This window comes from Sciurus carolinensis, chromosome 18, assembly GCF_902686445.1.
Source record: "Sciurus carolinensis chromosome 18, mSciCar1.2, whole genome shotgun sequence".
In the NCBI taxonomy this organism is placed as follows: Eukaryota; Metazoa; Chordata; class Mammalia; order Rodentia; family Sciuridae; genus Sciurus; species Sciurus carolinensis.
The window spans coordinates 7,706,619-7,725,803 of NC_062230.1; the positions used below are offsets into that span (position 1 = coordinate 7,706,619).

At 50.9% G+C, this 19,185-nt stretch overlaps 1 protein-coding gene across 1 annotated transcript; it reads right to left on the minus strand.

The window, feature by feature from the left end:
- Window positions 1-10,839: 10,839 nt before the first annotated feature.
- Window positions 10,840-14,516, minus strand: Epo (erythropoietin). Its single transcript, XM_047534152.1, has 7 exons — window positions 14,495-14,516; window positions 13,448-13,639; window positions 13,111-13,309; window positions 12,415-12,571; window positions 12,088-12,174; window positions 11,678-11,857; window positions 10,840-11,510 (listed from the first exon to the last, which is right to left on the minus strand). The coding sequence occupies exons 1-7, from the start codon at window positions 14,514-14,516 to the stop codon at window positions 11,355-11,357; spliced, it is 993 nt and encodes a 330-aa protein (XP_047390108.1). The 3' UTR covers window positions 10,840-11,354.
- Window positions 14,517-19,185: the final 4,669 nt, after the last annotated feature.

Sequence of the window (19,185 nt, forward strand, 5' to 3'; positions counted from 1 at the left end):
GAGGGACCTCAGAGGCTGCCCTCAGGGGAGAGAGGAAGGGCACAGTGAGGAGACCAGGCCACTCTGACACCCCCCGGCCCTCCTCCCTTGGCATTCGGAGGAAGCCATGAAAAACCGACAACCAGAAAACAAGAGAAAGCCCTGAGAAATTAAAGTTACGAGTTGAAATTAAAAAGCCAATAGAAGAGTGATCAATTGAATTCAAAGGAAAATAAGAGATAAAGAAAGAAGAGAATCTTGGAGGAAGAATCTGAGAAGTCTCCCCATCCAACAAAAATAGTTCAAAAAGCGAGAACAAAGGAAAAGAAAAACACCCAGAAAATGTCCCGCCAGTGAAATACTCAAGTCCCTAGATTAAAAGGTGCCTAAGTAGGATGAATGCAGAGACCCAGGAGAGGGTACATCGGGAAATTTTAGAGTATAGGGCGAAGGGAAGATCCGAAAGACTTTCAGCCGGAAAAGAGCAGGTCACCTACTAAGGATCAGGAATCAGCATGGCATTGGACTTTTCAATAGCAACCACAGATTCTAAAAGGCGGTTGAACATTGTCTGCAGAATTCCACAGAAAAGCATTTCAAACCTAAAATTCTATAACTGGCAACGGGGGCAGAGGTCCCCAGAGAGTCCAGGAAAAGGGAGGACGGGAAATGGCGGTGCACAAAGAACGGCAGAAGATGATCAAGGAGGAAATTCAGACAGCTGACAGATATTTGAAAAGATGTCCTGCTTCTCTAGGACTAAGGGAAACAGTAAACAAAACCACCAACCGGGAAAACACCTGCTTCCGTGGTGGCGAATAGGGGCAGGCTGGAGAGTTCACACCCATGACTGTCACGCTGACAAAAACTTAAAAGATGGATAGTACAGAGTACTGGACAGGATGCAGGTAGACACAGGCAAATATGGAGATGAGCAAGCCAGGTGTCAGTGGGCTGGGGTCGGGGAGCTCAGTGAGTAGAGTATTTGCGCAGGATGCTCAAGACCCTGGGTTCGGTCCCCAGCACTGCAAGGAAACAAACAAATGTGTATCTTGTGGGGAAAACGTCTTAGAAGGTAATTTGACTATTAAACTTTAAAATGTGCATAAGTTGATTTTTTGTTTGTTTGTTTCTTTGTTATTTTGGTAATGGAGGTTGAACTCAGGGACACTCAACCACTGAGCCACATCCCCAGCCCTATTTTGTTATTTTATTTAGAAGGTCTCACTGAATTGCTAAGCGCCTTGCCATTGCTGAGGCTAACTTCTGAACTCGTGATCCTCTTGTCTCAGCCTTCCAAGCCGCTGGGATTATAGGCGTGTACCACCGCACCTGGCCATAAATTGGTTTTTGTTGGTTTGGTATCAGGGATTGAACCCAAGAGCACATAATCACTGATCCACATCCTCGGACCTTTTTAAATTTTGTTTAATTTAGAGACAGGTCTTACAAAGTTGCTTAGGGTCTCAATAAATTGCTGAGGCTGACTTTGAAACTGCAGTCCTCCTTCCTCAGCCTTCTGAGCCAGTATGCGCAGTTGCTTCTGGTTTGTTTATGTTTTCGAGGCTGGGTCTTACTATGTTGTCTAAGTTGTAGCCAAACTCCAGGTTTAAGTAATCCTCCTGCCTCAGCCTCCTGAGGAGATGGGATTACAGGTGTGTAAAGACAGACTCCTCAAATGTGTGCACATCTCTGACCTAACATTCCCATTTTAGGAATCTTCCCACAGAAGTGCACGTACACTTGTGCAAACATGGACTTGCCTTCAAGATGTTAACTGCAGCGTTGTTCACAATGGGAAAAAGTATCATTAAGATGACTTTAGTATTTATCAGTTGATATGTGACTGGTTCATATTAAGACATAATGCAGGTATTTAAAAAAAGGTGTTCCTCACAATATTAAAAACAGAATTGCCGTATGATAAAGAAATTCAACTAGGTATATATTCAAAGGAACTGAAAGCAGGACATGGAACAGATGTTTATACACGTGTTTTTAGCAGCATTAATCATAATATCCAAAAGATGGAAAGAACACAAGGGGTCCAACAACAGATGAATGGGTAAATAAAATGTGGTGTATACACACACACACACACACACACACACACACACACGCAAATAGAATTAACCTTAAAAAGAAAGGGTGGAGCCAGGTACAGTGGTACACATCTCTAATCCCAGCAACTCGGAGGCTGAAGCAGGAGGATCTCAAGTTCAAAGCCAGCCTCAGCAATGAGGTGAGGGCCTAGGCAACTTAGCAAGACCCTATCTTGAAATAGAAATAAAAAGGGAAAAAAGGGCTGGAAATGTGGCTCAGTGGTTAAGCTCCCCTGGGTATCTGGTTCAAAAAAAAAAAGGTGGACTGGGGTGTGGCTCAGTGGTAGCACCCTTGCTAGGCCCTGGATTCCATCCCCAGCACCAGAAATAAACAAACAAACAAATAAATAAATAAATAAATTCTGACACATGCTGTAACATGAGGACATTATGCTTATGAAGTAAGGCAGCCTGCAAAGGATAAATGCTGTATTATTCCACTTACAGGAGGTACCTAGAATAGCCATTCACATAGATCTAGAAAACGTAATAGTGGTTTCCAGGAGCTGGAGTGGGGAAGTGGGGAGTTAGTGTTTAATGGGCAGAGCTGGGTTTTGCAAGATGAACAGAGACAGCGATGGCTGCAGGACAATGTGAATGTCCTCAATACCATGCAATTGCTTAAGACGCTACATTTTATCTTACGTGTATTTTACCATGATTCCTAATTTTTTACAGCAGTTACCAGGGATTGAACTCAGGGGTACTTGATCACAGATCCACATTCCTAGGCCTACTTTTGTATTTTATTTAGAGACAGGGACTCACTGAATTGCTTAGGGTCTTGCTGAGGCTGGTTTTGAACTCTTGATCCTCCTGCCTCAGCCTCCCCAGCCGTTGGGATGACAGGCATGCGCCACCGCACCCAGCTCATAAATAATTTTTTAAAAGTATCACTTAAGGCTGGGGATATAGCTCAGTTGGTAGAGTGCTTGCCTACATGCACAAGGCCCTGGGTTCAATCCCCAACACCACACAAAAAAAGTATTGCTTAATAATATTACTTGGTAATATGACACTGTTTATTAAAGTCTATTCCTGACTTTTCTTTTAAAGAAGGAACAGTAGCAAATCTGTATATTCTTAAGGTATAAAGAACATTAATAAGTGTAAGAGGAGAGTCCCAGAAAAAAAAAATGTGTGAAATGACCCCATTTATATAAAGTCCCAAATCAGCCTGGGGTCCTGTGTGTGTATATACACAGTCATGCCCCACGTAAGGACATTTCAACCAATGAAAGGTAGTATATATGATGGTGATCCTGTAAGGCTATCACAGACCTGAAAAATTTCTGTCACCTAGTGATGGTGTAGCCATGGGAACAGCCTAATTCTTAACACAGCACATTACTGCAAGTTTGCTATAATGCTGCTATAAACAAATCGACTGTATAGCACATGCAATTCTATACAGTACCCAATAGTTGATGATGATACTAAATGCCTGTTACTGCTTTATGTTTTTAATATGACGTGTTTTTTATTATTAGTTTAGGGTGTGCTCCTTATATTATCTTTGTGTTGTTCTATTGTACATTTTTTTTGGTAGTACTGGGGATTGAACTCAGGGGTGCCCCAGCCCTTTTTTTTGGGCAGCGGGGTGTGGGTACCAGGGATTGAACTCAGGGGCTCTGGACCACTGAGCCACATCCCCAGCCCTATTTTGTATTTTATTTAGAGACAGGGTCTCACTGAGTTGCTTAGGGCCTCACTAAGTTGCTGAGGCTGGCTTTGAACTCGTGATCCTCTTGCCTCAGCCTCCTGAGCCACTGGGATTACAGGCGTGTGCCACCGCTCTGTCCTCCAGTCCTTTCTATTGTTTATTTGGAGGCAGGATCCATCTAATACACTGAGGCTGGCTTTGAGCTTGTGGTCCTCCAGCCTCCGCCTCCCGAGCTGCTGGGATCACAGGTGTGCGCCACCACGCCCGGCTTGTACCCCTGCTTATAAAAACAAAACAAACAAAACATTTACCAGCTCCCACCTCCTACACCCTCTTTTCCACCTCTCTGTTTTCATTAAGAGGCCACGTCAAGGGACAGATCTTGTGTAAATATGCTCTGCGATGTTCCCAAAAGGAAATTGCCAAATGATGCAGGTCTCAGGACATTTAAGTGCTGCCCAACAGTCTGTAGGTAGGTGTAGAGGTGGGACCAGATGGTCACACCCGGAGTCATCGACAGGATCACTTCTGGGGAGAGTCCAGTGGGGGTTCCCCACGCCTCGCCCTCCATCATGCATGGTGGGAGTCTCCATAGGAAGAATGTCTCCGCTCACTCCTGGGTAAGCGATTTGGGACTTTATGAGAGACCTCAGTGAGAGTCACTTGAGGGGCCAGACTGGGGGGTTGGGTTGGGTGTGGAAGTTGAAGAGAGTCCACTGGGAGTCGAGGAACAACGTTTTAGAACTGGTTGGAAAGGAGAGGTAACTGGAGAGCAACTGCAGAAATTGGGGACGAAGTGGGGACGAGTCCAGAACACAGGATCAAGAGGGCTTTTTCACAGAGCCACCTCTCCAGCCCTTTTCTAAAATTTTTTATTTTGAGACAGGGTCTTGCTACGTTGCTTAGGGCCTCGCTAATTTGCTGAGGCTGGCTTTGAACTCTCGGTCCTCCTGCCTTGGCCTCTGGAGCCTCTGAGATCACAGCGGGTGCCACTGCGCCCACCTGGCAGGAGGGCTCCTAACAGGAGTGGGTCGGGCTGTGCAGGACAGGCAGCCATGCACATTTATCCTGTTTCTGTTTTATCTGTGAAATAGGAAGCGGGTGGAGCCATCTCCAGGGGCACAAAGCCCACCCTAGTGACCTTCTCAGGTGGACTCCACACCCGTCCTGACCTTCACATCCACTGGCCTGCTTCCCTTCTCTCCACCTCCAATAGCCTGGTCCCCCAGGTGGGCAGACAGACCTGTGAACAAGCCATTACCACACAATGCTTTGGTGGGAAGCCCTGGAAGGAGCCCATGACTCCAGTTGCTGGAAACAGGAAGGAAAGAGAACTAGTTCAGGTCAAATTTCCTTAGCAGGTGACAACCAAAGGGTTTTCTAAAGGACAAAGAGATGGTAATCGGGCAAAGGAGTACATGACATTTTTGGAGAATAACCTGGGGGAGGGGGTTGTGTGCGTGCATGCAGGTGCACAAGCAGGACCCAGAGGAGGCTGGGTCCCATCTTGGAGAACCTTGAACGCCATAGCTTGAAGGAGCCACTAGAAGGCTTTGAGCAGTGGACTGACTTGATGCCACCGGCAGGCAGCAGGGTGGATTAGAGGGGACCCAGGGGAGCTGTGCAGGTGGACGCTCACCATCAAGGGTCGGGTGGGGAGTGGATCAAGAGCTTGCCAGGAGCCAGAAACGGCAATTCTCTCCGAGTGACCTAACCCCGTCGCATGTGATTGTCCTCATTTTCTGTTTGTGGGACAGAGCTCCAGAGAAACTTAGTAAATTGTTCTCCCACATTGTCAGAACAAGGTGCTGACTCCAAAGCCCAGGTATTTTCCGGATACTCTGATTCCCATGCAGTGTTCTGCTGAGTCCCTGGGAACTGTCCCTCAGGGGCTATTGAGGACATCCAAATGGAGGTAGGGTCCATGGGACAGTCACTCCAGCCGGAACATTCCTGCTTTTTATTGGCTTCATAAATGACCTTTCTACTTCAGGTTTCAGCCCAAGGGGCACTTTAGCTGCTTTGGAAAACCCACTGAGGCCTGGGGTGTGGCTCAGTGGTACAGCACGTGCTTAGCATGCCCAGGGCCCTGGGTTCCATCTGGGTCGCCAAAAGCAAAACAAAACAAAAGAAAACAAAGCTACTGACTGCCCTAGGCCCTCACAGTGTGCTAAGCGGTCATGAACCCAAATTAAAAAAAATTTTTTTAAACTTTTACCTATTTATTTTGTGGTTGTAGATGGACAGAATGCCTTATTTTATTTGTTTTTATGCAGTGCTAAGGCTCGAATCCAGTGTCTCACACACGCTAGGCAAGTGCTCTACCACTGAGCTACACAGCCCATCCCCAAGAACCCAGATTTCTGATACTCTGCCACCCCCAGGTATTCCTGAGGCAGCCCCCCACACTCCTAGCATCAAATCTAGGCTTGGGGTGCTTGGTCTTTGCCCTGGAAGAGAGATGAAGATGTCTGTGCCAGCCATCCTCTGGGGCTATCAGGGAGGGGACTACATGTCTTGTACCCCACTCTAGTTTTTGTTTTCTGTTTTGTCACTGTGACCACAGGACCCGACAAGAACAGCAAGGAGGAGGGAAGGTTTATTATTCAGGGCTCATGGTTTCAGAGGTCGCAGTCCATAGACTGGGGACTCCATAGCTGTGGGTCTGAGGTGAGGCTGAGAGATGTGGCCAAGGAGAGTGGCTCAGGAGAGGCAACCAGAAAGCAGAGACAGAGCTCCACACACCAGGGACAAAATCCAAACCCCAAAGTCATGCCCCCTGTGACCTACTTCCTCCAGCTGCACCCTTCCTACCTATAGTTACCAGCAGGTTCATCCACACGGGTGGATTAATGCACTGATTAGGTTAAGGCTCTTACAACCCAATCCTTTCACCTCTGAAAATTCTTGCATTGTCTTACACGTGAACTTTTGGGGGACACCTCATATCCAAAGTATAAGAAGAAGGAGAGGGGCTGGGGAGATAGCTCATTCGGTAGAGTGCTTGCCTTGTAAGCACAAGGCCCTGGGTTCGATCCCCAGCATCCAAAAAAAAAAAAAAAGAAGAAGAAGAAGAAGAGTCAGAGAGAGACCCCTTCTACCTCAGTGAGTTCTGAAAGCCATACCTTAGAATGCCAATAGGACCACACAACAATCCAACTTCCTTGGGCCCAAGCTGGGGACATAAAGGATGCGCATCTCAACCCCTATCCACCCTCTCCCTCCAGGCGAGTTCAGTAGGTAGTCAACAGAAGGGAGGAGGACAGGAAATAGTTAACCCAGGGAAGAGCAGTAGAAGGTAATTGATCCACAGCCCCTCCAGGTTGGGCAATAAGTCCTCTGATGGCTGCTTTGATGACCTCCTTTGGCACCACAGAGCTGGACAGTCACAGCTTCCAATTTGCCAAGAGGTGGGGGGTGGGAGCTTAAGGCAGGACAGAAAGGTTAGGGGGTGACTCACTGGCTCTGCATTTGGGGGAACCAGGAATGGGCAGGGCCCCAGAGACTGGCAGCCTTGAGAAGCTTGGTAGCTGCAGGAATACAGTAGGAGAGACACTGGGAAGTGGAATAGCCCTGGAAGTCACCCCAGAGAACAGAAGCCCAGTCCTAGGTCACCAGGGGCATGACAGACCACAAAACATCTGGTCTTCCTTCCTTCGTCCGTAAGATGCAGGTAGGGAGACCCAGGCAACATGGCCAAGGTTTTTTAAAATTAGGAATCTATATAGACATGGGGGCTGCGTAATTTCCTTCCCTTTCCTTTCTTTTCCAACAAGGTCCCATAAATTGGGAAACATTTGTTACTCTGTTGCAAATAATCCTTTCATAATGTCACACTGATATGTTGGAATTTTAGCAGAATTAACCTTGACCAGCTTGGAATAATGTCGTTAATATTCAATTAACGTAGATTCCAATGTCTGAAAGACCTCACTTAGCTAATGCAAAGATCACCATCTGTGGGGAGGTGGGTAGCCCGGGTACTTCCAGTAAAAGATGAGGCGAGCTGTAAGTTGGAGCCAGCCAGGTGCATCTGGTCATCCTAAAGCTTGGGCCAGAGAGGACTCAGGCTCACAGGCTGCAGCTGAGATGGGCCATCATACTGGGAAATTCGGGAGGTTAGGGAGGGAGTCATCTCTGCGTGTCCAGGCGATGAAGGGGAACCTGAGGCAAGGAAGGAGTTGGTAGCGGGAGATGGAGAGTCTAATGCCTCTTGACCACTACTGGTTCATCATTCCATTCACTTCTCCTTTCCTCCTGCCTGGTAATCCTGCACTTCAGACAGAAGATGGACTCTAGTTGGAGTCAGGGAGGGCCTGGCCTCTGGTCCTGACCCTTCCTCTCAATGCCTTATGACCTGGCCAAGGCTCATAATTTCTCTGGGTTTCTGTTTCTTTGCAAAATGGTGATCCTCTTCTCTGCCTTCCTCACAGGGTTGGGAGAGCAAATGAGAGGAAGCCAAGCTCACTCAAAACAGAAGGGGACGCCCTTAAACAATTAAAGAATGTGAAGACTCAGAACCCTAGCGTGCTGGCTCCTGATCCCAGCCAGGCTGTCTGAAGGGCTGGCCTGGTCACTTATTTAGTAGCACCTGGTTTCTCCATGTGGCAGTACTCCTGCTTCCTGGAGTCATGGGAATCACAGCAGGTCATACAGGTGCCTGACATGTAATGCCTCCCCCTCCCCATTCCCTTCCTCCTCCTCCCCCCTTACTCCTCCTCCCTCCTCCTGCCCTTCCTCCTCCTCCTCCTCCTCCTCCTCCTCCTCCTCCTCCTCCTCCTCCACCATCACAGTGCAGAGCAAGCTCACCCTCCTGGCCTGTATTTGAGGAGACTCTGAAATAGGGCCGCACACATCAGCGGCTCTGGGCCCCACCACATTCCTCTTATTGCTGTGGCTCTGGACGCTCGGGCCTCTGGACACCCTGCCTCTCAACACTCAGCCACATACCAAGCTGTGTCTAAGTTAATGTGTTTCTGTGTCTTTTCTACCAGGGGACTGCCCGGTCCAAGGACACTGGTCTGTGAGTGGCATGTCATTTCCTAGCACTTCAGGCAAAGGTTTGGCAACAAGCAGGCATTCCATAAACATGGAATGAATGAATGATGTTCTAAATATCCCTGACACACTCTCCCACCACACCTGGCCCAGTGGTGGTCAGGAAATTCAGGTTTAGTAGCCACTGTTTTATTGTGATTGTTCAACTGGGATCTCAACTGCTTTTTTTTTTTTTTTTAATTGAAAGCAGTAAGAAGTTTGAAGAGAAGTCAAGGGATAAAATTATTCCCTGAATCCTGGGAAGAAAAGAGACAGTTACCCCACAGGATGTCTGCCCCTTAGGCGACAAATCAGGCTAAGGGGTAGACAAGACTTTGGGGTTGAGTCTTAAATCTCACATTCAGGTCCTAGCTGTCATATATAAGCTGGATTTCTCGGGCTTAAGAACAAGTGTTTTAACTCCAATTTCATTCGCCTAAGAGCGAGATTTCTTCCTTACTGATTCTAAACAGTGGGGCAATAATCAGATGTCACATGTGGAAGCCACAGTGCAAATTTGTATTGAAATGTGTAGATCTGAGCAGGGACCATTCCATCTATACTTTGTGGATTTCTCCAACAGTTCCCAATGTGGCCTGAAGAGGGCACTGTAGTCCAGGAGCTTGGCTGGCCACTGTGAAAATTCTTTTGGGTCCTCTCCTATGCTGGGTCCTCTCCTTTGCAGACTCCTCTGCCTCAACTTCACCACCCTCCCCTCTCTCCCCCACCCCCACAATCTAGCAAATCCCCTCAGATTCCCCATCATGCCTGTACTTTTTTCTGCTCCCAACAGCCAAACATTCTCTTTTGCATATGTGCCTGATCACACACTGACTTCTCTACATTTTGTTTTAAAAGCAGAAAGACTGGCCACCACATCTAGGATAATGGACAAGATTGGGGTCCCAGTACATTTTTGTGGCATTTTGACTGGCTCATGGGTCTCACCTGGGTGGTCCCTTCCAGGTAAAGCATTAACTTCTGGGAAGGAACCAAGTCATTGTCAGAATAAAGGGTAAAAGTAGAAGCATAATCAAGAGTGGAGTTCAGGGGTGGGGGTTGTGGCTCAGTGGTAGTGCACTTGCCTAACAGGTGTGAGACCCTGGCTTTGATCCTCAGTACCACATAAAAATTAAAAAATAAAGGCATTGTGTCCACCTACAGCTAAGAAAAAATATTAAAAAAAAAAAAAAAGAGTGGAGTTCAAGTTCCTTGACTGTATATTCCGTGACCACCATCCCAGGGGAGTAAGGGAGCAGGTAGGGAGTATATGGAAGGAAAAGCAGATACGGGAAGATGTGAGGGGGGAATCCCTGTTTTCTTGGCCTCGGGCAAGTTACTTTACTTCATCTGTCAGTGGAAGTGGCCACAGGTACTTTCTCACAGGGTCATGCAAGGAGGACAGTGGGGTTATATAAAGGAACCACTTGGAGTTGCACTTGTGACGGCAAGTGCACAGTAAGACAGCAGTCTGTGCAGGTGGCCCCCATAGAACCTCTGGCCCTTCTGTGAATTGGGGCAGACAATCCTAAGGCCAGGACAGAGAGCTGCTGGATTTACTGGGAGGTGGGAGATTGTGTGCCGAGGTAGGAAGCTGATGCTTGGGGATGTGGAATGACCCAAAGGGGCCATGGAGTAAAGGTGGGAAATAATAAGGGACCAGGAGCCAGAGTTGGCAGCTGCCATCAGTCCCCAAAGTGGGCCCTCATCCTGGCTTGTTTCTTCTATGGCAGCCTGGGGTCCCTAAAGGCTTGTTCTGGCGGGCTGGCAGCTGCCCACTGAGGAACAGCCTTGAATGGGGCCTCCTTATTGACCAGCGTGGGCAGAACGTGTGGCCTCAGGCCCAGTGGGGTCAAGAGGTCAGACAGGCCATGTGAGGCAGCACGTAGGACCCAACCCCCTCCACTCTGTTTTCCCATATCTGACGCCCTGCTGCCGGCATAGGGGCAGAGCCAGGGAAATAGAGGGCTCCTGTCGGGGGAGAGAAAAGTCAAGAGCCATGTTGGTGGTTTCAGCTCTTGCCAGTGAGATTTAAAAGTACACAAAACGTGGGTCCCCTCCCCCCGACGTGAGAGCCAGGAGCCAGCCCCCATTCCATCTCCATAGCTCTCGCCATGCCTATTGTCCAGTGGGCTCTTGCAGTCATGGGAGTCCCCAGGAGACCTAGAGGATTCGTGGCTTGCTTGCCACCTAAATTCTCCAGTCCATCCTGTCCCTGCCTGGTAGGTGCAAAAAGAAGCATTGTCCTTCAAAGTTTGTCTTGATGTTCCGGTTCTGCAAGGCACCTAGTGAGTTTAGGTGTCTACCCAACACAGCTCCATCCCTCAGTGTGAAGCTGAATTCCTCATGCTCTGGGGTCTCAGGCTGGCCCTATGACATTCGTAGATCTCAGAGTTAAGCTCTGGACAGTTCCTCTGGCCCCTGAGATGTCACCACTGGCACTGGAGTGTCCGTGGGACAGGTTGGCACTGAAGTGACAGCCCCTTGAGGGGGCTGGGAGTGGTGGAGGGGAGGCAGGGCACAGGCAGAGGTGGTGAGCGAGCGGATGGACGTGCCTGAGTGGAGGCACCTGGTCACCTGTCCGCCCTCCTGCAGGCCTCCCCTGTGTACAGCTTCAGCTTTCCCCGGAGGAAATTGGAGTAGATTCTGAAGAGTTTGCACAAAGTATCCACAGTGAAGGTTCGGAGTGGAGCTGCGGATGCTGCATCTGAAGGCGAGATGGCTTCCTTCTACCAGAAAAGAACAGGAGGTTACTGCAGTCCTGGGGATCCCCGATGGAAATGGGATCAGGGACAGCATTGGTGGGGAGAGGAGGAGAGCCCCAGTAGTTCTTGGCAGGATGTGTTCCCCCAGCTTACAGAAAAAGCAAGAGGAAGTGTCCACACCCACTACACACCTGGATTCCCAGGGCCCGGAGCAGGGAGGTGAGGCTGCGCAGGCCACTGACAGCTTTGTCCACGTGCAGTTGCAGAGTATCCGATGGCTGGGAGGAGTTGGCCAGCAGCGCCTGGCCCCGCAGGATGGCTTCTGAGAGCAGGGCCAGGCCTTGCCAGACCTCTATAGCCTGCTGCCCAACCTAAAGGGAGCAGAGACCTGGAGTCAGTGGGCCCAGGTCACCCCTGGCCACCTCCCTCTCAGCAGCTCCTTGCACCAAGCAGAGCAAACAGAAGGTGTGTAATAAGGTGTGTTGAATACGAATAACAAATGAATGAGTGAGTTCCCTCGTTTCTTTTCCATTATTCTCCCTTCCACCCTCTCAGGGTCCCAAAATGAGACCCCCTGGAGAGGAAGGAAAAGACAACTCACCTCCATCCTCCTCCAGGCATAGAAGTTAACTTTGGTGTCTGGGACGGTGACATTCTCATGCAGGCTGCAGCCGTCTGCACAGCCCATCTGAAAAACACAGCCCAGGAGTCAGGGCCCGCAAGAGCTCTGGTCCTGGGCCCTCAGACCACAGGACCCTCTAGCTTTGCCCCATACCTAGCTCCCAGGTATGCTTTGGGGACTACCAGTTTTTAATATTCTTATGAGGGGTTGGGGGTGGAAGTGCCAGGAAGGAGACCAGGTTCCTGAGTTTTCTCCCTGGAGTCTGGAGGGTCAATTCTGTGGCATGTGCCAGGGAGGGGGCCTCACCGTGACATTCTCAGCCTCCTTGGCCTCCAGGATGTACCTCTCCAGGACTCTGCTGTCACAGATGAGGCGTGCAGGGGTGCCCAGGACGGGGAGGCCCAGAGGAAGGAACAGCAGAGACAGCAGGAGCGGCAGGACAGGACATTCTGAAAGAGCCAGGCTGAGCGTGAGGCCGGGAGGGGAGGGGAGGGTGGGTTTGGAGCGGCAGGTTCGCTCATCCCGCGCCTCTGTTGCCAGCTAGTCCCGGCTGACCCCAACCTCGCGGGCTTTCAAGCGCTGCCCCGCTGGCCTTCATTCAAACCCGCGGCGCGTGCACACCCCACCCCCCAGCGACCGGCATCCACTTCTCGGGCCAAACTTCAATCCCGGTGCGACAGGACCTTCCCCTGGCAGACACCGGCTGTAGCTCCAGGACCCAGGTATCCGCTTATCAGCTTGTTCCCCGCCCGCAGAGCGGCGCCTCTGCTCCCTGAAACCCCAAACCTTGTCCCCGGCTTCAGATCTGGCTTTTGCCATTCCCAGAGGGTCCCCAAGCCCTGCCTGCACGTGGAGGCTGCCCCACCCCCTCCCCCTTCGCGGGTCCTTTGCAGGTCGCAGGTCCTTGAACCCAGCCACCTCCTGGCCCATAGCCCCAGAGGTAAATCCCTCCTCAAACAGGGGCCCGGGCGGCGGCAGCTCCCCCAGCCCGCGAGTACTCACCGCGCGCCCCCATCTCCGCGCCTGGCGGGGCCCCTCAGCGCCCCGGGGCTCGGCGGGCGCCCACGCCGAGAGCCCTCATCCCGGGAAGCTGGATTGGGTTGTGTCACCCCACGGGCTTGGAGGAGGGGGTCGTGTCCAGGGGGCGCAGGTACGTCGCGGCCGCCGATCCCAGGGTCGGAGGAAAGCTGGCGCGGTGGCCCTGGCCAGGGTCCGGGAGGACGGCGCAACGCAGCGACCGGCGGTGGTTGGCCTGGGGACACTGCGGCTCCGGCCGGGGGTCGGGGTTGTTATCAGCATGTGTGCGTGCGCGGGTGGGGGTGGGGGTGAGGCTGAGTGCGTGAGGGGTCGCCAGGGGTGTGGGCCACCCCGGGTCGGAGCAGGGGGCAGGACGCCTGGGTCGGGGGCTCGCCGGGGCGGGAACCATGCAGCTGCAGGCGCACGTGCGGGCGCGGGTCTGCCCCCGCGGCCCTGGGTTCCCGCAGGGGAGCCAGCGGGGTGCGCACCCGCCGGATGGACAGAAGGCCTGGACCTGGGCGAGGAGGGCTGAACGGGGAAGGCTGGGCACCCGGACACCTCCCCTGGCCACGGACTCAAAGCTGCCAAGAGCTGGGTTCCCGGGTTCCTGCAAAATAGTTGGGTCTGAAAGACTGGAAGCAACTGGGTGGCCTTCCCTCTCACAATCCCAGGATGTGGTCTAAAGGTCGCTGTTGTCCATCTGGAGGAATTGAATGGGAGTAGATGCAGCAAGGGATTTGAGATTCTTCTCCCCATGTTCCTCACTTTCTAGAACCCTGAAAATCCAAAAAAGTAACTTTAAGGACACTGAGCACATGGTGTGCTGTTCAGGACACTCCTGCACTTTGACATCAGGGTTTGTGACCTGTGATATAGGTTAATCTGTGTGCCAAAATTTTTAAGGACCAGGAAGAGCTAATCCCAAGTGGTGATGGAGTTGGGATCTACAGTTCAGCTTTCATGGCTTCTGGAATTCCTGAGCAGAGGGGTGAGTTTCCTAGAACAGGAGTCCAAGGCTAATTGGCCTCTGGAACCTTAAAAAGTGGCCTCATCCTTGAGTCTCTGTGTTCTCCTCACCTGTCAAATGGGTGTGATGAAAGTACCGTCCTCACCTCTCTCAGATGTCAAAAAGACAGCCAAGTTCTACAAACACAGGGGTTTTATCTGTTCTTTAACTCCCTACCCGGTCTCATGATATTAAATATCTCTTATGCATGCATTCAGCGCCTATTTGTGTTTCGGGGGCTTGGTTTTGTTTTGCAGTGCTGGAACTTGAACCCAGGACCTCATGTATGCTAGGCAAGTGCCCTTTCACTGAACCACATCCCCAGCCCCAGTGCCTACTTTGTGCAAGCATTTGGCTGCACACTTTGCAGGACAATCAGAGGCATCGAGACGGAGTTTCTGACCTCCTGGAGTTTGCAGTGTGTAAGTACTGAGATAAGCTGGGTACACAGAGCAGGGTGCTCAGATCTGGAGTACGCAGATCTGAGCTGGAAGAGGTTGGGAGAGGGGCGGACTCTCCTCCAGCTGGGAGATGTTAAGGTAATCTGAAGGTGGAGGCCCGTGAGCTTAGCCTGGAAGAGTGAGCAGGGTTTCAGTGGCACACGTGAGGGGCAGGGAGCTGCTGATTTGGCAAAGCTAAGGGAGAGGCTGGTGTGTTGGGGGAGTGAGCAGGAGGGAGAGCTGGGCATTTAGGCCAGAGTACAGCCAGCCAGGAGTCGCGTTGTAAAGGGCCTTGAATACTACTCTGAGGAATTTGGATTCTGTTTGAAAATAGTAGGAAACATTCATTCACTTACTGAAGAAATGTTTATGGAGTACATACACTCTTGAGCAGGACCTGGGGACAGACTGTGAATGACACAGGTAAAAAGAATGCCTGCCCTGGTGGAGCTGACTTTTTAATCCGGGGACAATGAACACAAATGAATACAAATTCAAATGGCAGCAAGAATTAAGGAGAGCCAGGCACGGTGGCACTTGCCTGGAAGCCCAGTGACTCGGGAGACTGAGACAGGAGGATCATGAGTCAAAGCCAGCCTCAGCAAAAGCAAGGCACTAAGTAACTCAGTGAGACCCTGTCTCTAAATAAAATATGAAGTAGGGCTGGGATGTGGCTCAGTGGTTGAGCACCCCTGGGTTCAATCCCTAGTACAAAAAAAAAAGCATTAAAGAGAAAAGTCCCCGAAGGCAGAGGGGCAGAAGGGGGTTCAAGGGTTGCCATTGTCAGTGAGGCAGTCTGGAAACCACAGTGAGAAGGTGACCAGATGGAGGTGAAGGAGGGACCATAAAGGGGTGTGAGGGAGAACATGATCAAAGAGGGGTGTGGAAAGAGAAAGGGGGTTCATCTGAGTGTCTGGCTGGTGGTATCAGGGCCTGACCCCTTCCCTCTGCTCACCAAGAGCCTGCTCAGGGCCCTTCCCAAACCTGATGTCCTGGCTTGGCACTCAGAGCCCAGCTCTGCTCCCTTCCAGGGCCCAGCTGCAGGACATGCACATGCACACACGTCCACACTCATCCGCACGTGCGCCTTGTCCTGACCACACCCCCCCAACAGACTCTGCTCTCCAGGGCCCCTGACTCCTGCGTCACTGTGCTGACCTAACTATGGCAAGGGGGCCGGGGCAGATGGGGGTGGGGAGGACACAGTGGGAGGAGAGGGTGGAGACATTTGAGCTGTGGGACCTGCCCCTCCTCTCACAGTGACTTGTCAAGGTCCCTGGGTTCCTGCCCACCAGAGGAGAAGGGAGATGAGACAGGCTACCAGCCTGTTGGTGTTGAAGCCTGCTGGTCAGGGTGACTTGTCCCCTGGGGCCCTTGGAGAGTTAGGATAGCAGCTTGACAGGGAGTTGGGGGAGAGGCCCTTGGTCCTCCCCATACCCATCCCAATGCCACAGTAATCCTGCTGAGGGCAGAGGCAGGTTTGGGTCCGACTACAACCCAGATGCACCTGGATACTGCCCAGCAGGGTCATCCATCTGTCCTCAGTGGCAGGGGGCCCTGGAGACTCCAGTGCCCACCATCCTGCCACCCAGTGCCCCTTCACCTGCCTGCTGTATTCCTCTGGCATGGTGCTGACCCAGCCCTGGTCCACCACAGGGGGTCTCCTCACTGACTCCTCCAGTGAATCTCTAACAGCAGCTCAGTGAACCTTCCCATTGACAGCCCCATTCCTGAGATCCCGGAGTGGCTCCCCATGACCTCAGAACTGAGACCCTCCCTGTCCTGGCACCCACCCAACTTTCCAGCATCTTCTCCCACTCGCCCTCCTCCCTCCATCCCAAGAGCTCACCTCAATGTCTCGTGGTCTTCTGCTGTTCACTAATGTGCCTTCCTCCTGGGTCACCTGCCCACACCATCTCCCCCTTTTCTTCAGATCCCAAACCCAAGTATTCCCTCCTCTTCCCCATTCCCGCAGCAGGAAGTTGTCTCCTTCCTCTGCACTGCCATCATTTGTGCACACATCTTAGGTCCCTCGCTGGCAGGACCACTGGTCAGAGTTGAGCACTGCGGGACTTCAGGAGATATTAAGTTTCTTGGGTGTGATACTCTCTCTAGTCAGGCAGCACCGGTGCCCTGCTACAGAAAGGAGGGGGAGGCGTATGGAAGGTCTCATACAGCTTCTTGCCTACCAAGCATGCAGCCTGTTTATGGTCATCACTCAGCTATGGGTGGCACTCCGTGGGCATCTCCATGCCAGGCTCCTCAGCTAGAGAATGGGAGGCCTAGAGGGGAGTGAGCCATGCCTGGCCAACTAGCTTCCTGGGATCCTGGACTTGGGAAGCCTCGTCTACTTTCTGAGTAGGCAGCCATGAAGCCCAGCTTGAAAGGGACAGTTGTGAAGAGATGGTGGCGGGGGTGGAGTCAGGCTGTGTTCCACAGATTCCTCCTGGCAGCCAGTTCAGATTGAAGATCCAAGGAGAAGCAAATTTACAACCCCCCTGAGCTGTCCTAGACCCCAGGCAGCACGGAGCTCCAGCTGCCTGGAGTCGGGTTGGAGAGAGGGGGGCCTCTGGGCCCCTCATCCTGCCTCCTTTCCAACAGTGGCTTTTTGGCTCAGGAGTTCAGTCAGCTGGCCCAGAAGACCTTCTGTGCTGGGAAGTAGGGTGGCCCGGGGACCTGGGAGGGTGTTGGGGGGAGCTTCCTGGCCCTTGGGGAACTGGGAAAGAAGCAAGAATACTGGAGAAGGGGTTCCTGCTGGAGAACCAAGGCAGAGTCCTTTCAAAGGTCAGTTTGGAGAAACTGAGGCAAGAGATGCCTTCCTGTCATAAAGCAGCCAACAGAATCAGACATCCAGGTTTCTGTTCTCAATAAGCAGCTCTGTGAGGCGGCTCAGTGACTTAGAGGAACTGTCTGGTGAATCAGTGACCTGAACTCTGCTACCGACTTGCCAGGCACCTCACTTGGCCAGGTGACCTTATCTCAGAGCCTTTCTGTAGAACGGGGATGGCCAAAAGGATGGAATTGCTTCCCAGGGCTGTGATGGTCTACATGACACCTGGCACATATATAATAAGCATAGTTATTATTACTGGTATTCCTCAGTCTTCCTCTGGCATTGTCTACTAGTCCCTCCCTGGGAGTTGGGGACAGATTCATGGCACCCTGCCTCTGGTACAGTAGCTGCCCTGACCATGCAACTTGCTGAAAAGATCATCAAATAGAGGGTGGATACAGGTGCCTTGACTGCACTTGGGGGAAACTAGCACCTGGATGCAGTTAGTTTTCACTCCTGCAGAAACTGTGGGTGGATAAGGGGCAGATATCAAGTCAGTCCAAATCTTAGGTATTCAAAGCCTGGGGCCCACCAGCTATTTCTTAGGGAGACCCAGAGAAGCCCCAGTGACTCTGGTCTGAGTGAGACCTTTGGGCACACCTAAACAAGCCTCGAAACATTACAGGGTCACCTTCTTTTGTTATTTGTGTCTTAAATCTCCCAAATACGTCCAGGCTCCCAAAGCACCAAAGACCTCCACCTTCCCCAGTCAGATTTCTGTGGAAAGTAACAGACCACATCCTAGGATTCTAGTTCATAAATATTGTGGAATATTCCCAAGCCCCTTCCCATATCACTAACTCCATATCAGAAGATATGGCTTGTAAATGGTCCAAAGTAGCTTTCCTGTCCAAGCAAAAACAAAATTAGAAAGTCCTAACTTTAAAAAGGCATTACTGAGCCAGATGTTATTATCACAACCATAATCCCAGGTACTCAGGAGACTGAAGCAGGAGGATCACAAGTTCAAGGCCGGCCTGGGCAATTTAACAGGTCCCTGTCTCGGAATAAAAAATTAAATGGACTTGGGATGTAGCTCAGTGGTAGAGTGCTTGCCTAGCATGCAGGAGGCCTTCAGTTGTACCCCAGCACTGCAAAAACAATTCTGGCAATTTAAATGTTAGGAATTTTTTCTCCATGTAGACTTTTTTGCAGATGTGTGGTTATAAATACAAGTTTCATTTGTTAACACAGAACTTGGTGACTTCATAAGGATTTTGCATGAATTTACTAAGCTCTTGTTCCTTGGAGGAATATAGTCCATGCTCTACTCCAAGGAAGCTTATAGAAACCTTAGACATACTCTTCAACATCCAAACTTAGCAAATATGTTCCCAAATTATTCATGGTTCAATAAGAACTAATGAATTATCAGAACTTGTTCGACCCCACATGTATCCCCCTAATCTGTATGTAAGTAGCTCTTTTGCTTGTGTCTTAGTTCATGGTCAGCAATAATTTTAGTCCTTTCAGGAAAGTATATTTTTCTTGTAGCAAAAAAGACTCACAGACTCTGAGTTGGACGAGATCTGGGAGATCCTGGAAAGGGAAGCTCCATCCCCTGCTTGCCTATTTCCAGGGACAAGACATTTGGCGTCTCTCAGTGAAGCAGCAGGCGTCCCCCTGTGTACCCATCCCTGCATCCATCTACCATTCGTTCACCAGAAAATCATTTCTTCAGGTTATCCCATCAGTTTTATGACTAACTCCCTGATCACTTTACCAAGAGAACAAGAGATCAATCAAGAACAGGCTTTGTATGAATTCAACATTTTCTTATT